The 19,302-nt window shown below is 38.2% G+C and overlaps 1 protein-coding gene across 1 annotated transcript in view; it reads left to right on the top strand.

Annotated features, from left to right (window-relative positions):
- Positions 1-351: 351 nt before the first annotated feature.
- The window catches only part of nkd (NKD inhibitor of WNT signaling pathway naked cuticle), a 37,426-nt gene continuing 18,475 nt past the window's right edge, over positions 352-19,302 (top strand). Inside the window, exon 1 of the mRNA XM_088270820.1 lies at positions 352-1,200. Coding sequence (XP_088126946.1) covers positions 1,083-1,200 — 118 coding nt within the window. The 5' untranslated portion in view covers positions 352-1,082. The remainder of the gene's footprint in view (positions 1,201-19,302) is intronic.

A 19,302-nucleotide genomic window follows, 5' to 3' on the forward strand; every position in this document is an offset into this window, starting at 1 on the left:
ATTATTTTTTAAATTAATATTTGGTGATCAATAATTTAATTAGTAACTCAAACAACACCAAATATGTTCATTACACTGCATTCTTGGCAGAACGACCACATCTCAGTATTAGTTCACTAATGAGTCACTGCTCATCTCTCAAATAGAAGTGCGCCTATCACTTTCTTCGAACGTTTCATAATTTCACATTTCTTCCTTACAAAGCCACAAGTATTTTTATTGCATTCTACGGATGCAATATAGTGTGATTCGGATCAACAGGGAGGCAGTAATTGGTACGCCACTGGTAATGTTGTGCTGTGTGTGCTGTGTGCTGTGTGTAGCGCTCAGCGCCACTCCGCTGTCCGCTTCAGTCTTCAGCTAACTGCGGTGAGGGTGTTGCGTGTCGCTCTCTAGTAACGCGCTGTCAGGCGCGCGGGATTTTAAGTCTTCAAAACACTACCAAACTTATTTGGGTCAGCGATTACTATTATCCATCTACTAAGTGACCAACCTGTGGAATATTCGCCTCTCATCCCGTGAAACATCCGTGTGAATTTGTGTTGTGTTTACGTTTTACAAACTGTGTTTTATAGTTCGGTTCGTACTACCATCGACTCGGCCTCAGGAATAATAACATCGACATTCTTGTTCCCGAATAGTTGACGTAAATAGGTGACAGATAGTAGCGTTTGAGTGAAATTTTTGTTCGTATATTAGTTTCCCCGTTATATCGGAGTTTGTTCTCCGCGCTGCCGATCCCGCGACAGGAAGTCATAAGGCCCGGGAGATCTATCGGCCATCAGCGAGCGGTGCGAGGGGCCTACGCGAGAGCGTTTTGGCGGCATCGCTTTGAACCGAGAAGAAATACACGAGCGGAGAGAGCGAGCGAGAAGGTCGCGGGTCGTCTCCGTTCCCCGGTCGCCGCCGGTCGCCGCAGCCGCCAGTCGGCCGTGATGTGCAGGCGAGCGGGGCTGGAAGTCGCTCCCGCGCCGGCTTTGTGACGCGCGAAGGTCGCGGCGGCAGCCCTCTCGCGGCCAGCCGGGACCATAGGGCTCCCGAGGGCCGGCGCGCTGCTACGCGGGGTGGTGGATGGGCGGCGCATGACGTGGTACGAGGTCCTGGACAGCGCCCCCGCCGGCAGCCTCGAGCCGCCCATGGCCGCCCACCTCGTGCGCTGGTGGCGGACCAAGTTCCGGAATGGATACAAGCAGTTCTCAGGTAACCATCAACCCGTTGTTCGACGACTTCCGAAATACCGCGATAATGATCTACATTCCGAATAATGGAGTTTCGACTTCACATTAGCGGGAAACGATAGTCATTCCGGTCTAACATTTAATGGGAGATCATAAAACGAACCAGATCAGTAAAAAACCAATCCTAAGATAGATGAAGTAGACCGGCCGGCTGCTTACTGCACCGGCAACTAGTCGGTTCCCTTCCTGGAACATTCGTTAACCTAAGGGATTTCGTTTGTTTATGGGAGCATTTCTATTTTATTTATTTACCTAAAATACATCCACGAACATTAAATAAATGCTTTTAAGCTTCATTACAAATATATAAAAGTACCATCTTGTCATAAAAATTTCGATCCTGTACTCTTTTTATGTAGAAAATTTACATACACAGTTCGAGTAATAAATGTGTTAACGTGGTATTTAAGTTATGCATAAATCGGAATAGTTCAACGTGGTTGCGATATGTTTGCACAAATAACACCTTGCTCGCAGCCTTGGCAAGGTCACATGGCATAGCTAAAAATAGGCAACGAGATTGCGAAGAATACAAGTAGCGATAGCTGGTTTCGGTGCAGTTAAACAATAAACTAAGTACGCTAACGGAGCACGAATTATGTATATCGGAGGAGGTAAAGAATGGAAAGCAGCATGTCCAGTCGGAGTAGATGGGTTATTGAGTCCGCTGTGTGCGTGCATACGCGGTCGGCACTCTCAACTGGCGCCATGTGTGCCATAAACTCTAAAGAAACATTAATGTTGCATAACCAATCTACAATTTTCATTGTTGGTTTACTTTACTGCGAGAGTTACGCTTCGAACACTCACAATAAAGACGGCTAATTATCCTTGAGTTGACATACAATACGCGCCGAGACCCATGAATATTTATGGGGACCCCTTTTGTTCTGTCGCTGAATCTAGATCAACCATAAGAAATCCTAAGCTCGTTTTAGAATTCTCGGTAAAATATGCGGACTCTTGAGACCACTCGACCTTATCGACCCTTAAGGATTACAGCCAAAATGTTTCCAGTCAGAAATAGGAAAATATCTTAGAGTTTCGTATTCGTAGATAAAAATAATATGAAAAATCCGTACATCTGTTCATATTCGGCATTTTGGTCGCTTTGCTCCGCTACAAACCCTCTTGAACTCGACCACTTTCGAGAAGAAATCCCGTTTCTTATCGAATTTTGCCTAAAATACTCCACATACTCACATAAAATGTTATATTAGTGTTTTAAAAGCTTAATATTGTTTGTGAAAGGTCGTTATCGTGTTTCGATCACGGCTTCCAACTTACATTCCACAACATGCGGCGTGGAACATGACGTTATTTAGGAACTGTTTGAAGATTAGTTAAGTTTAGCTCGGAGCAGCGAGTTCACCCACCGTTTCTTCCACCCGCTGGAACAAAGATAGCTTTTGTTTTATATGACATGGCTCGCTATAGTGGCAGGCATTTCTCTATCCCTCTCGCTCGTGACATCACTTCAGAATATCTCTCGGCGGCCTATGGACCGTGGAACAAGAAGAATGCTGGAGTCGTTGGCCTATTCGACTTCTTGCTCGTTAACGGCAAGTTATCGGACTTGTACTGTTGCCAATATCATTATTTTTCTAACTTCTTTATTTAACGAAAATATAGTGAAGGTCAATTTATTTTAGAATCTTTGTTTTGGAGTTCTTTGGCGGTGGAACCGGTGTATTCGCAGCCTCAATAAATACTAGAAGACGAAAAATTTCAGATCGTCTGCCAGCAATAACACGATGATTTTTATTTCCCCGATCACCGCAGCGATTCAAATTATTATTTTTGGGATGGAATTCGCCAATTACGTATTGTGCAGACCGCAGAGACCATTTGACGCAAAGTCCAACGACAGCTGGCACCGAAGGTGTATAGAACGGCGCACTGTTTGGGTACAGAAAGAATCTGGCTCTCGGCCGGTATTTGTTTTGCTCCCAAACATCAAAGCGAGTTCGCTGAGCGTGACGGACTGGACCAGAGACCGGAGTCATGCTCCAGCTAATTATCGCTTCGTGCTCTTTTACTTCTCAAATCTGCCATTTTTTCTATGTTGGAAACACGAACATAATTTGACTTCTACGTTCCTAGCTGATTAATTAAACACAACAGGCTCGGTTTAAAAATGATTTACACAAAATTCACAGAATTTTTTCACAATATTTGCAAGATATTGTACTCCCGTTTGCCCAAAGCATCATCGAAATTGTTACCCGAAAATGTTGCCTTTGAAAAAAAATAGTAAATACGTAGGTACTTCATATTTGCTTGATTATGGGATATTTCAGTGTTTCACTAATTGAAGGTCATGTTTATTTAGTAGTAAACTTTATTCTGAAAAAAATGCTTTATATTTGTTCGTGGATAGTGATTATTTACTTGAATTTGAATAATATCTTACCTAAATACTTTTATTTGTGCACTCCATTGTATAATGCGTAAATATAATCAAAGGAAACCGCGATTAATTGGCATTCTAGCAGTAATTACAAGGCGGGCATATTAATAGGCGATCGAGGTATGTAGTTTGGAATTTGTAAACATTTGGCAGAACTAAATATATACATATTTCATACAGTATGTAAGATAACGTGTAACACTTCAAACGGAGGTAGACATATGGCATGTGGCTAGTTAGATTTGCAAATTAGCATCCCAAGTTTAATATGTATTTATTTCAACAAATATGTATTTCGCTAGCTTTCAAGTGGAAAACTGAGAGTAAGAAGTTTTGCTTTCCAAACCATTGATGTTTTATACCTCAATATCAGTGCAAATAACACCAACACAGCGTTTAACCTGCTTGGTCTTATAATCGTGCAATATTATTGTAAATTTCTAATAAGTTGTTGAATTAAGCTGTATTTCAAAGTAGTATTCGAGTGTGTCATTTTATCCCCTCTGCTTACCCCTGAAAGGAAACAGCGTGATGGTTGTAATAATAATAAATAATAAATTTGGATAATTTGCCATTTTCGTAAAGGTAGTAGTAGTAAATTAAAAAAATGTATTAAGTATATAAAAAAAAATATTATCCACCCGTCATTTTTATTTTCACATTATTTTATATGGTAAACGCCGATTAGTCGAATAAAAATAAATATGAATAAGCGCTCTTGAGGTGGTATTTTACGAAAATAGCCCTATATAAATTATCCAAATTTATTACTTAATTTTTATGTTTTTAACATTATGTACATGATATTTCATTTACGGCATACGTGGGGTAAGAATTTATGATAATTTTTTTTTTATAAAAAGTACTATGTTGCGACGCCTTTTTAGACTGTTGTAAAATTACTGAGATAATATTGCTATATATGGCCTATCAAAAAATCTCTGCTTTCCGGAGTCGATGTGTTCACAAGGCCAAAATATAGTTTTATTATCTTGGTATAAGTTGATGCCGTGTTGGTAATTCGTCCCTCGGAAGTAAAGAGAAAAGTGGTTCGGGAAGACGGAAGACAAGCAGCTGCTGAGGACGGAAATACAGTTTGTCAACACCGCGGCGCCAGGGTACCTATACTTAGTACCTACTTCGCTATATTTACTCTTCCCCCCCTCCCACCCTCACCCATCTGGAGCCCACCCAAACGACTATCTGACGAAATCGGATTTTATTGTCACCCGTTGAGATTCGAACGGCAGATAAAAATTACCCGCGAACATTCATTTGTGGCATAACGTTTTGGCCATTCGATTCGGATCCTCGAGAATTCGGTATTCAATGCGGGAGACCTTTATTTCATTCGCATCGATCACCTTTTTTAGTATCACGGCGCAATCATGTGTTTGAAATCATTAGCTTCCTCCAGGTCCATTAATCTCCTCTTACAAGTATCGGTAGAGTCGAGACCCCGGACACCACCTCGTTTAAAGCAAACGCTATTGTAATTTATTATTTGAGTTTGTTTAACTCTCATATTCCTCTGAATTTTCTCTCAATTGTCTTCGTCACCGGTAATATATTTTTCTTTTGATTAGATCCAGTGATTCGTGTGTCGTATCGAGTAACACCGCCCTCGAAGTCTCTACCCACATGAACCGTCAGACAATAATATATAAATCTCGTAGATGCGGGCACGCTGATTATGCGCACACGTGTCTATTGTTCTCCGGTTTTGTAATACGATTCGACTTATTTTTTCTTTTAAAATACGTTGCACAATAACGAGAATCCACGATTCAAACAGCTGAGTCTCGACATCCTATCGCCGGTGGTATCCGAGCGAGCTAATCGATCAGCCGTGGTTTTGTTTATCCACCTCGGTTCCTTGTTCTCTAAATGCGTTTATAGAACAAATAGATTCGGCTTCGGCTAGTATATAATGGATCAATTAATTGTAATAATGGTGTTTGCGGAACACTCGACCGTATAAATCTCCGCTAATCAATTCGCTTTACCTCGAGTGCTGAAATTTCATTCGGTAAACATATATGTACCTACTTAGCGTTGATAAGGATTCAACACTGATTGCGCACTGCCGTTTTGATGTTGCCAGCTGTTTCTTATTGCGAGAACGTCTTCGAATAAAGTTTCAATGTTTATAATATTGCGGTATTCATCGGTATTCCAAACATTGATACTGATAACATCCGTTATATACGTATTATATCATTGCGTTTCTATTCTAAACAATTAACTACAAAAAATAGCTCAACGGTTCATGGAAGCTGTGAATAAATAACGCGAGTGCGGTGTATTTTTATCCCGCGCCGAGCGCATACCAGTTGCACAAGACATTCCAGTGGCATACTTCGTGCAGCTCCCAGTTCTAGATCTAGGATCGTATGCCTGCCTACACGCGGTCCACGGGACGCAGGAGGCGAGCGGCGAGCGGTGAGCGGTGACACTCGAACCAGCTCTTTGATCTCGGCTTTGTATCCCCCCGATAATCGCTGTCAGCAGCCGTAATCAATCTGTTGCCACGGAGCGGCTGTTTCTGCCATTCGGACCGCTTCTCTCTGATCCATTTTCAATCGGCGTAATTACCTTCGAGTGGCCACTCGACGGCGCAGATAAACTGGCGAAAATAGTTTTTAGCGATTAGTCTTTAACGTTGATCGCAAACGAAATGCTATTTGAGATTAGACAATAATTATTGTATTTTTCAACTCAGCGGCATTGCGATAACACTAAAAATATAGAAATAGTTTTTTTAAATGCCTATTTCATTATTGTATACAAGCGTGTGTTTTTTAGATATCCAGTCTCTTCTGATCCTGCTTATTATGAGCTGACAGGCTGAAGCTAAATAAAATCTCAACGATCACCTACTTAAGTACGTCAATAAGAAGGGGGGAAAACGTTTGATCCTAGTTGAGTGATTAATTCACTTTCGTTGGTGTTAGTTTCAATCAGTCCTCACTAACACCAATACACGAACATTGTTCCGACTGTTTACGAGTTTCCAGTATATTTAGCTATATATTATATTTATAAGTGTTATTTATGACATTCATTCTATTAGAAAAGTGTTCCGCAAACTTTTTCCATTCAAGGTACACCTACCAAATTAAGGTGCATATTTACCATATTATGGTAACATATTTAACATATTATGTGTAATGCGAAATGTGAGCCTACTTACTGGGCACAGGCAAACAAAATTTGGAGCAATTGTGTTATTTTCACAACACTAGGCTTTATTCCGTGGCACACCAACTAATTAACACGGTACACCAGTGTGCCGCGGCACACACTTTGTGGAACAATGATTTAGAACATCGTATTAAAATATATGTTTATTGTTGGGTTTGTCGTATATTATAATAATGGGTAGCAGTAGATGTTGCCATTTAATTTCTTGCGTAGATGTGAGAAGGCCATTAAAAATGGTCTTTTTTGTTTCGTCGCAAATAAATCCCACCGCCTAGAGACAACAATAAACGCTCGTGTATTGGCGCTCCTTTGATGTTTCATCATCTCTGATAGCTGGCCGCGGCTGCTAGTACCCGTAGCGGGTACTGGATCCAGCGCTTGGAGAGGAGAGAGTGCACGCGGGCGGCCTTCTCCAGTATTATGTTCTATACTACAAGTCGTATGTAGTCTTGTGGTGACTGTTAACCTGCATAGATTCACAACCTTTCCTACTAATATTATTTTTTTCCCTAGTATTTCCTAATATTCTTTCTATTTCCAGAAACCTCTCAATTTCATAAAGCCAACTTCTAGAATCAAAATGAAAGCTACATTTCTAAATAAATAATGCATTCTAAAACATTTTGCAATCATGACTAACAATATTCGATATTGTTTATTGATTTGGAATTAATTTTGTGGAATAACATGGTGATTTAAATATAAAGAATAAAACATTTGTGTAAGACCACTTTTTGAGTTTATTTATGTAAACGCGACTAGTTTCGAGAACAGGTGTTGTACAAAGTTAACATTTTTACCTGTTGATAAGAACATTATAACACTTTATTTAGAATTTGTTTAAAGTATTATTAGGTGAGTTTAACGAAACTTTATGTGCGGGTTATCGAATATAGCCCCTTAAAATAATAAAATTTTCCTGTAAATGTGGAAATATGTGTAATTAATTGTTTTTAATGTAAGACAACCTCGTAATCGGATGTAATTTATAATCTTTCTTCGGTTTAATTCACACCCGAACGATGCGCAGGACACGCATTAATTACACATATGAAGGCAATGAGATCCATCCTCCAGATTTTCCGATAAAGGAATCAAATATTCATTTATTTAAGAAAAAATATTTTCTTGCGTGACATGCTGGGTGTACGATTTGAGAACCACTGGGCCTAGAACAAATCCTTTGATGTGAGAGTATCAAAGGACCGCCTCTTGTATTCGCACTGAGCCTCTGTAAAGTCCCTATTGTGCCCCTCTATATGTAACGATTGTGTCGTGAAAAATATGTTTTCCTTTGTGGAACTGATATGAAGTTATGCGGCTCGGCTGAATAATGGCTGCAATGGCGATACGCGCGCGTGAAAAGTTCGGTGTTTCGCTTCATAAAAGGACGACGCTCCGTGACATTCTATTGTGGACAAACTTGGGACAAACTTCCTCCACCCGCTGATATAGAGTCGCACACCCCCTGTTCGCTTCACGTTTCCCGTGTAGGACCCGCGAATTATGATGAAACTTTGTCATCTGTCACATACTTGAAGAGAAAACATTTCGTCGCAAGCCTACTTCACTGTGACTCATTAAAGTGTTATTCAGTTCGTAGCTATCCGAAGAATTGTCCATATTGAAATACAATACAAAGGGAATTGTTCTTCGACCACATCTCAAACATATTGTAACTTGAGACAAGGCTTATTCAATATCGGAGACAAAAAATATATTTGACGTACACAATCCGACAAAATTCATTCTCGGGGTTTTATTCAACCATTTTTTATTGAATTTAATAAAAACGCTCGGCTACCGTTCTGGAGGTCCCGGGTTCGATTCCCAAGGGGGGTAAAATAAATATAAGTAATTTTTTCACTGTAATATTTATTCAATATTACCATGGACTGGTACCTGAAGCGGAGGGCTGATCACCTTTCCTTCATGTGTAAAACAATCATGATAACACTGCGTTTATAAGACACAGTGCCCTATGCACCATTGGTGGGCGGATAAGGGTTTTAATAATACATACATACATACATAAAATTTTGGTTTCCATCGATACTGTGTTATCTTGATCTTCAATTACGTGAAGGCAAGGTGATCAGTCCTGCGCATCAGGTACCACTCCAGGGTGATATTAAATTAATGTAAGAACAAAAATAAATTATATTTATGTTATGGGAGGTAGTCAAATCCGCTAACCACTGCACTATGGAGGTGGACTTAACCTTTGACTAACACTAAACCTCCAATTTCTAGGCCTATCGTTATCGCGATGTAAAACTTTGCATGGAATATTATGCAGTTTTGGTTTTTAAATATATGTATATTATATTTGTGGAGGTCTTCACCAAAACGTTAAATTTTCATTATAAATGATTTTAAGTAATCAGGAATAAATTCTAGCTTGTAAAATCGGTACGTTTTGGTGCGATTTAATAATTTCATATTGGTTTACCAAGGGATTAGTCAAGTTTTGCGCAACTTTAATTAAGATTTCGATAGAACACATTAAACAGAACAGATTTGCTTTTGATGGATTTTTTGTGTAATATCGGAAATGTAACTTTTGGTGAGGACTTCCACATTTGTAATGTAGTATTAGATACATATTTGAGATGAAATCCTCCGGCGGCGAACAACAAATGGTCATGTGTCAGAAACTTTTAATTTATCGTTATGCGATTAATTTCTGACTCACACTCGTATTTTGTTTTTATAATATGCAAATAGTGAGACGTTAGCACGCGCTACCATGTGAATAGGTACTGTGGTGGGTAATATATATGAGTAGAACGGTATCTCACGACTCATTTGCATAAAAATAGCTCTTATTGGACAATCTTATCGCGTGTAGCGAGGGGTGGCACCTCGATCCACAAGTGGCATTGTTTACTAGGATTGACATTTCATTGAATCGGATCAACAAAATTAATATTAATATTCTTCTTCATCTATGTTTAGAGGTCAAAAAATAATTAAAGCTTCTTCTTTTTGGTGTAGGCCTTGTGGCCTATTTTTAAGAGCGATTAGCATCCTGCGATGTTGATTCCCAGCTGCTGTCAATTCATCTCTTTTGCGGTCTGCCCGGGAGTCGTCTACTTTGGGGTTGGCCGTGCAATGCGATGTGGGGGAGTCTGGTTGAATTTGTAGTCAACACAAAAAAGGATAGTCAAACAAATTTATGAGGGGAATGTAGTCGGTAATAGAATCAGGATCACAACTTGGAATGATGAAGTATTTCAAAAACTTGAAAGTGGTCAGGTCAGGAGTCGGAATAATCGGCGAGCATGTATGAGAAGATGTATGAATGTAGAAGAGGCGAAGATTGTGTGCAAAGACAGATTAGTGTAGCATTCTATTATCTATGCCTACCCCTGCATGGATACGGCTTGATGGTTAGTTAGTAAATATGTATATGATAAAATAAATAAACTCATGAATTAAATTGTATCTTTAACAGACTAAATGATAAATAAATAAAATGAAATTACGCTATTCGTAGTAGCGGTGTACACGTGGGTAGGTACGTGCAACATCCGTCCTTGTCTGCGCGACGCAGCGCGTACGCCCGTCCCCGTCTCGCATGCAAATGAAAGCGTAATGGCGCCCGTATGGAGGGAAATGAACCTTGGTGGCGTTGTTGCCGGCTGGCCGCGACCTTGGGCGGTCACGGCGGCCGCTGCGGCGGACGCAGGGCGGCGTGCTGCGGACGCAAGGCGGACTCCCGGCTCTGGAGTGCATCCCCAGAGTGACGTACAACGATAATACGACCACTGCATGCACTCTTCCGTCGGACTACGGCACTCCGCGAGCCTCAAGATGTCTTTCACATGTTGATGCATTGCCCTCATTTATATAGACTATCTTTCAAAGACAACAGCTGGAGGCGCGTTGCTGGACCTATCCGACATCGGATCCGTGATAGTTCATAAGTAACTCTCACGAGAAGTGGTATCATACATTATAAAAAATAGCGAAGGACATTGGTTCTATTATGGTGGAGACTGACCGGAGCATTTCGTCGTAACGTAACACGTTACGATGCGAGCATTCAGGCAGTCAGTACAGCGAGCCGAGCGCTCCATCCATAGTTTCAGATGCTCGCCGCGAGTGATGTTACGACGTTATGTTACGACGAAATGCTCCGGTCAGTCTCCACTTTAAACCAAGCTAGGATACAGAATGCCGAACCGTCTTTTAGTGGAACGGAAGGCCTGTTGACGACAGTCAGCATTCCGGCTTCTCCTGATGAATTTTACGTAGTTTTCTCCCAGCTATAAATGAGTAAATGCTGAGAAGGTCCTGATTGGCCCACACTAGATTATCCCTTCTCTTCCAAACACAGATTTAAATAAAACATTTTTTAGCTACAAGAAACATAAATCCACTTAATGATCTATCCATCTTGTATATATTAAGCAAGGTAAAAAATAAATTCAGTTCGGTATTTTGTGTCCTAGCTTGGTTTATGTTACCAATGTCCTTCACTATTTTAATCATATATGATACCACCGCTCGTGAGAGTTTCTTATGAACTAACACGGATCCGATGTCGGATAGGTCCTCACCCAGGTTTCTGCAACGTGCCTCCAGCTGTTGTTTTTGAAAAAAAGCAAATTAAAAGTAGCTTTAAATGCTAATAGTGACAGGTTGCTTCGCGGAAGGAAGGACGGAGAGAATCATTATGTTTCGAATCGCAGTACGTTTCCGTCTTCCTTTTTTCTGAAATTATGAAAAACATTCGGATACATAGTGATTTGTACAGTCGGAGTTCGAATAATTTTAGTTCTACTGTACTTGTATAAAATATAATCAAATCCTTCTTTTGTTGACTTTTTGTGATACGGACGATAGTATGAGTACGTTGTAATTTAATATATATTTATTTCATTAGCGCCATACATTTAATTCGCAAACTTGAGGATTTAGGCCACCGTTCCGCTAATAATAGCCGCGTTCCGCAAACAAACAAACAAAAAAATCTCTCCAGTATGTAAATTAATGTCATAATCGATTTAATATGCAATCTTACGAGTATTAATGAACCATCGTGTCAAGTATGTATTCGTTAATATTTGCAATGTATTCAGAAAACTGCATTCCTGAAATTGGCGACAGGTGACTGACTAAGAAATGACTTCAAGTGTTCCGGTAAGCAGTTTGCATTTTCCAATTATTTATTTATTTATTTACACATACATACCTAAGTCATATATATACATAATATCATATATATAATTTCCATTACTCATTTTGGGACACGGGATTAAGGTTAACAAGACTGAAAAACGAATAAGAAAACACAGGGCAAAATGTAAAACATAAAGCAATACAAGGTACAATAAATGGGCATTAAAAAAAAGTAAGGTATGAAGCATTTTTAAAGGAAAAAATGAGAAAATATAACTAATCAAACAAACAGAAATCTTTCAATAAAGTATTTTTCAGATCATTCATTTTGGATCCCTGACTGGGTTCTATTTTATAAATGTCAGGCAGCTGGAAAACAGGAATACATATAAGTAGATATATATTTTTTACAAACTTGCGAACGTGGATAGTTTTATGAAGGTTTGCGGGATGGATGGTATGTTAAAACATACATACAACTCCGGACGGCATGGTATGTGAACGTCGGCACGTTTCCATCCTTCGTAAAGTCAAGATCGCACTAAACTACTCGTAGGATTGCCAGACGTCCAGAAACGTCGCGTTTATACTCCGGACATTTCACTGTTTTTTTCATTTGGTATGGACATGTGGAGCGAATGAATAACGATAGAATGACTAAGAAAGTACATGTGGCGAATGTGAGCGGGAGAAGAGAGGGAGGACGGCCGAAAAAGACACGATAATATCAATCAGAACCTAATATCTAGTGGTGTCAAAAGTCCTCGTAATCGGAGGGCATCTATGATAAGATGTATGTATGTAAAGGAAGCGAGGAACGTATGTCAGGACAGAAGAGTATAGCGTTCCATCCTCTCTGGCTACCCCTGCGTGGAAACAGCATGATGGTAGTAGTAGTAGTAATTTTGGAAAATTTGTATAGTACATTTTCGTAAAAAAAACTGCCTCAAGGGCGTTTCATTGTGAATGCAATTTGTTTTACATTTTATTCGCTCGCATAGTTGTAATCTTCATAAAAGATGTGTCATTGACCCAAAAACATTTAACAAATTTTTGATCACCATTTTATTAAAATAATAGGCATCTTATCTATTCACCATTATATTACATCACCTCCAAATACCTGCCTATATATAGTGTGTATGTGTGTACTCGTATCGTATCGACAAGTTCCGTACACGAGAATTAGTAACTTGATCAACTTTATATCGAAAAGAACGATTAATATGCTAATCCAACTCAATTTTAAGAGTGATTCAAGTTTAATTCACGTAAAAAAGCGTTAATTATTCTCGGTTTTTAGAAATTTGATACGAGTAATAAAACGGGCGGCGATACAGAGTAAAATATTTAAACAAAAAAATACTTTTATTATCTGCGTTAGATCATGAGTGTATTATTTAATTAGGGAAATAAAATATAGTCGGGCATAGTTATAAAGTCTAGGAATACACAGGCAGCTTCCTGATGCCTGTGATGTCCTATATTTAACGAATTTAATGTAAGTATTTACTTTTTATTAATTATTATCCTTGATTTTGTTCATTCTCTGATATGGAAAATGAACTGCTTATTCCTTTTATTTTATTTTTATTGATATCATAAATGATGTCCGGGTTGTGGTCCCGTGGTTAGTGTAGTGGACTTTGAGTCGGAAGCTCTAGGTTCGACCCCCCGCCCTGCCACTATTTTATACTTATTTTCCAACATCAAACAAATACCTAAAATATTGTTAAATTGAAATATTTTTGTATCTACAAATATTTATTTTTTCATAAAAAGTTTATGTTTAAAAAGCATGAAAATATGTTTATTGTAACGATGCGATTTGTTAATATATTATTTCGTATGTATTTGTGGTGTCATCTTATTCAACGAAACAGTATTAGACAAGAAACATAACATCGTGTATTCGATTATCTCTTTTCTATCGAAAACATCCATAAAATGCGCTGAAAGAACTTGCAAAACCGACCATAAAAGTTATGCCGCTTTTATCGCGCGTAAATACGAGTATGGAAATGATGATTGCAACACCTAATGTATTCTTCCATTAACAGGCCCGCAACCTGCTGCCGGCAACCAGTTACGCGGATGTCGAAAAAAATACCAACGGACGCCGCCGGAGATGGTTGATTTTGTCATTTTTGGGTTTCGTGCCGCTCCATCGATCATCCGAGTTTCCGTTTTGAGGGATGATGATCGCGTCGCATTAGCTTCTGTCGCGCTAGGATTATAGAAGGTAGCGGCCTCGCGGGCGGCTCCCGCGGCCGCAGCCTTCCGGGCAGGGAGGACCACCGCCTCGCGAGCGTCCCTTCTACCCCTACGCGTCACTCTCCGACCTCGCGCTCCTCTCGACCCTTTTGCCGAAGTGGACCGATTTGATCGGCAGTCCGAGCGGGGTGGCTCGGCCAAAACCATATACCTGTTATTTCTTTTGCTGGCGGCTCCGACAATGGCGGCTGGCAGCTGCCCGGAGCCCCAAAAAAGACAACGCGAAGAGTGCTGATTGCCGTGCCATTTACAGAGATAATTATTTTTCGGAAGAACAGCGCCGCGCCTCGCTTCTCCGGGAGATAAATGAAACGCCAACTGCAAGAAATGCGCTTTTTATTTCTTCCTTTTCTACGGCATTCTCTCGGGAGACCTAATTTCTCATCGTGTCGCCCTCGGCGCTCGGCACTCTGCACTACGCGGAAAGACGTATTTAGTACCGTACCATTGTCTATTCTACCTTTGTCTTTCTCATACATACCCGACTACTAATTTAAAGTCTCGACGGATATAAAAAAAATAGTTACACCATCTTTAAAATTTTAGCGTATCGCGTATAAATATTTCTTAGGTGATAAAAATAAAATGTCTATTGTGATTTTGAGTTCGGTTCGATCAGACAAGCATCGCCGGAGAAAACCCACATTTATGTTCCGACACCTCACAGCCATAAAGTTTTTTTAAAAACAAAATTCCAAAGATTTTATTATTTATTTGTTTAGCATAATATTTTAGTCCGTCGGTACAAACACGAGGTGTTAAGAGGCTTTTAGAATACTAGGTACCTGTTACCTATAGAAATCTTCCATAAAGTAAAGAGAGAATTGGAACGTTAAATCCCGACAAATCGAAACTCCATTTCCAACCCTTATCCGGTACGAAATTGCGTTAGCCTTCTTGTTAAATCTTATCTCTTTTAAAAATGTAAAAACAAGGTATATTATCGAATCAAGCTGTTCAGTAGCCGTTCTTGAGGGTGGCCACGTCTTAAAAGACATGAAATGAATAGGATCATAATGCACGTTTTACAAAAAAGTACGAATATTTACCAATAATATTATATATATTTTTAATTTAAGTTATACTTAGTAAATACCATTATTTCTCAAAATCAACTGTGATACGTGTTTCGATGCATTACGCATCATTTAAAAAAAAATCACTAAGTAAAACATAAATGAAAAATGAATAGATTTTACCACAATGTGACTGCCGAATCAATTAATGAAATAATATTATAATTACTCTCCATGATTTTTTTTCTTATTTGTGTGATGTATTGCAAAGGTTTGATTTACGATATTGTAGCTTAATAAAAATTATGCCTTGTAAAAAGAATAATTACATGTATACCATTTTGATAAATGCATCTTTTATTTTGTTTAAATGTGTTGAATTAAGAAATATGTAAGTCCCTCTCCAAGCGCAAGAGCTTAGTCTCTTCATTGGTGAGGACCGCGTTATTAATTTTAAGATTGTAAAAGTAGAAATGTCTAGAAAATTAATTAAAATAATTAAAAAAAAACTTTTGTCACCGTATTAATAATAAAAATTAGTATAAATAGTAATAAGTAATAAATAAAATAAAAATATCACAATGATTAAAGAAAACACTTGTTTTTTACCACTTGAGTTTTATTATAGACTACATGTTTCAGAAGTTAAATGTCCATCATTCAGGTCTGTATAATAACTAAAATATAAAATTGTTCTATAAATAAGGAGAAAATTTAGATATCCAAAAAAACCTAAATTCTAATGATAATTTATTAAATAATATATTGTTTAAAAATTCTTCACCTTTGCTTTCCATTTTTCCTTTGTTTTCAAACTCCGTCCCTTGACTAACCCCTTCCCCTTACTTTCCCCTCTCCTTATTTATAGAACAATTTTATATTTTATATTTTAGTTATTATACAGACCTGAATGATGGAAGTTTAACTTCTGAAACATGTAGTCTATAATAAAACTCAAGTGGTAAAAAACAAGTGTTTTCTTTAATCATTGTAACATGTCTTACCACAAAGTTAATGCCGAAACAATAAATAAAAATATCACTATCATAAGTTAGACGCCTTTGAGATAGAATATATGTACTCGTATATTTAGTAAATAGCCGACATAATATCTACTTTATTTGTAATCATTTCATATTTGTAGGTATTTTCACAGTTAGATGCTGCACATTCTGCTTATTACATATAACTGTGAAAATAGTTGATTCAATATATGGGTAGATCCACGCGAAGTGGATGAGCTAGAGCGGCCGTACAATTGGAGCCGCCCGACGCAAGCTGGTCCTGTGTTCCGTGCCGTGTTCCGAGAATTGGGATCCTTCCCAAAGGAGCCCGTGAATTAGAATGCCTCCATCCCTCTCCGACACACGCGGTCTGTTATCTCGTTTCTCCGATTGTGTTTCTCCTTTTTTGTTGTTAACTGTTATACAATAACATTCGGGGCGAGATTTCTTCTCGGAAAATATAATGTAGTAATGGTGGCGATGCGTGTTTTTTGTCGACTGTGGTTTTTGCATCTCCGTCCACATGCTGGAGTGTAATTTTGAAATCACGTCTAACTTCGGGATTGTCTTTTTTTCTTCGGCCGGGGCACGCAGTGAAGGGCAGGAGTCGGCGTGTAATTCGGGCCCTCGGCCGCCGCATTACCATGTGCACACGCCTCGGTGGGTTATGTCTAAAGCGCTAAACTTTGAAGACCGCACTTCCAGCAGACTCATATTCGGCGTTCTTTGAATGAGAAAAAATACTTTTGTTATCACACAGTAAGGCGCATGTTTCTTAGTATTTCAGAGTAGTTACATGTATACTTACTAACGAGTTATTTCGCCGAAAATTCAATCACTATAATATTTATTATTATTATTATTTTCCAAGTCTTTATAAGCGCCCATGAGGTAGTATTTTACGAAAATGGCGCTATACACTACTACTACTACTACCATCACGCCGTTTCCCCGCAGCGGTAGGCAGAAAGGATGGAACGCCACACTCTTCTGTCCTGACATACATTCCTCGCCTCCTTCACATCCATACATCTAGTCATACATGCCGTCCGATTACGCAGACTTTTGACACCGACAGATAGGTTAGGTTCTGATTGATCTGATCGTGCCAAGTCTTTTTCGGTCGTCCTCGTTCTGTTTTCCCTCTCACATTCGCCACATATGTTTTCTTAGTCAATCTCTCGTCATCCATTCGCTCCACATGTCCAAATTATCCAAATAATTGTTATATTATAATGAGTTATTTAAATATCAGAACACAGATAAAGAAATAGCAAACGCAATCACTTTTGTCTATTAACCTACATATCGCTTACTCCTTTCAAGAACGTCATAAATCAAAAATCGTCAATTTTCAGTTGTGCACGTTTTCGGATTGCCCAGAAAATGTACTATATCCCAGCAAAAGAGGCATATTTTTTACATAATATTTACCCGCTACAGGGCAGAAAGTGTTCTTTTTGCATTTTGAAGAAAAGGTATTGTTTAATTATTTTTTTAAACGCACTAAATATTTTTCAAATGGAGAAAAAACCTTCAAGTTTTACCCAAAAAGATCTGTAGCACAGTAAAAAGTTCAAAAAGTGGCTTGATATTTATTTTTAATACATTGTATTACATTTTTAAACTTTAAAAACGTTCTCCTGAAAAATCAAGTTTTTTGATTTATGACGTTCTTGAAAGGAATGAGCGATATGTCCAATCCAAATATAACTACATATCGCTCACTCCTTTCAAGAACGTCATAAATCAAAAATCATCAATTTTCAGTTGTGCATGTTTTCGGAATGCCCAGAAAATGTACTATATCCCAGTAAAAGCGGCATATTTTTAACATAATATTTACCCGCTACAGGGCAGAAAGTGTTGTTTTTGCATTTTGAAGAAAAGGTATTGTTTAATTATTTTTTTAAATATATTAAATGTTTTTCAAATTGTGAATTAACCTTCAGGTTTTACCTAAAAAGATGTGTTGCATAGTAGAAAGTTCAATAAGTGGCTTGATAGTTATTTTTAATAAAATGTGTAATATTTTTAAACTTTAAAAACGTTCTCCTGAAATATCAAGTTTTTTGATTTATGACGTTCTTGAAAGGAGTGAGCGATATGTCTAATCACGTATTCGCAATTAGAAATTTAAGCTTTGTTCAATAAAAATCTTCTCTCTTTAAAATGTGAATATAATGTGAGTTTTTGCCATTAAACAATTATTTTTGTAATATATCTAAATATTGCTTTAAAGAAATACCCCACAGAAATAAATCAGATTTAATGTATGCAAAAAAATAGATGACCGCCACTGTAGACAGCGTATGTGTTCGTATATTAAAAGATGTAACGTCAAATAAAAAATAAGAATATGAAACTTTTTTCTTATTACAATAGATTTTATTACGCACACTTATTTTTGTTTCCATTTACCGCTACTGTCAAGTAAAAAGGTCTATCTAAAAAGTTTGTCGCATATTTTGCATATTACACCTTCGGTAAACGAACAGACACACGTCATAAATTACGTTTTCCATGCTTAAAAACGAATCATAGAAGTAACGCGGGTTTATTTGTTCACGTTAGTTTTCGAGAGTGTTGTAAAAATGCCCCAAGCCCTATTGTCTTGCTGGCAAGTTAACACTCGTAATGTCCTCTGTTCGTCTTTTTGCATGTCCTCTTGCGATTATTATTGTTAACTTTTGTTACCTACGCAAACCTACGTATCTTGTTTTATGGCGGCAAAAGCTATAATTTCATCGTTACGTAATATTGCGTTTAGAGTACTCGGCTGTCCAAACTTAAAACACAATAAGGGACATTTTTTGTGGTACGTTTTTTTTGCATTTTTGAACTAAGTAAAATAACACTTAGTCAGAAATGCAAAAAAAACGTAAAATGTCCCTTACTGTGTTTTGAGTTTGGACAGCCGTACTGCATACGAATTATTTTTTCTTCTTCTAACCCTTATCCGCACCCAATGGTGCATAGGGCACTGCACAGTATTGACAGTGTTATCTTCATCGTTACTTACATGAAGG

Source organism: Brachycentrus maculatus, unplaced genomic scaffold, assembly GCF_059751285.1.
Source record: "Brachycentrus maculatus isolate JH-2025_06_01 unplaced genomic scaffold, ASM5975128v1 h1tg000396l, whole genome shotgun sequence".
Taxonomy (NCBI): domain Eukaryota; kingdom Metazoa; phylum Arthropoda; class Insecta; order Trichoptera; family Brachycentridae; genus Brachycentrus; species Brachycentrus maculatus.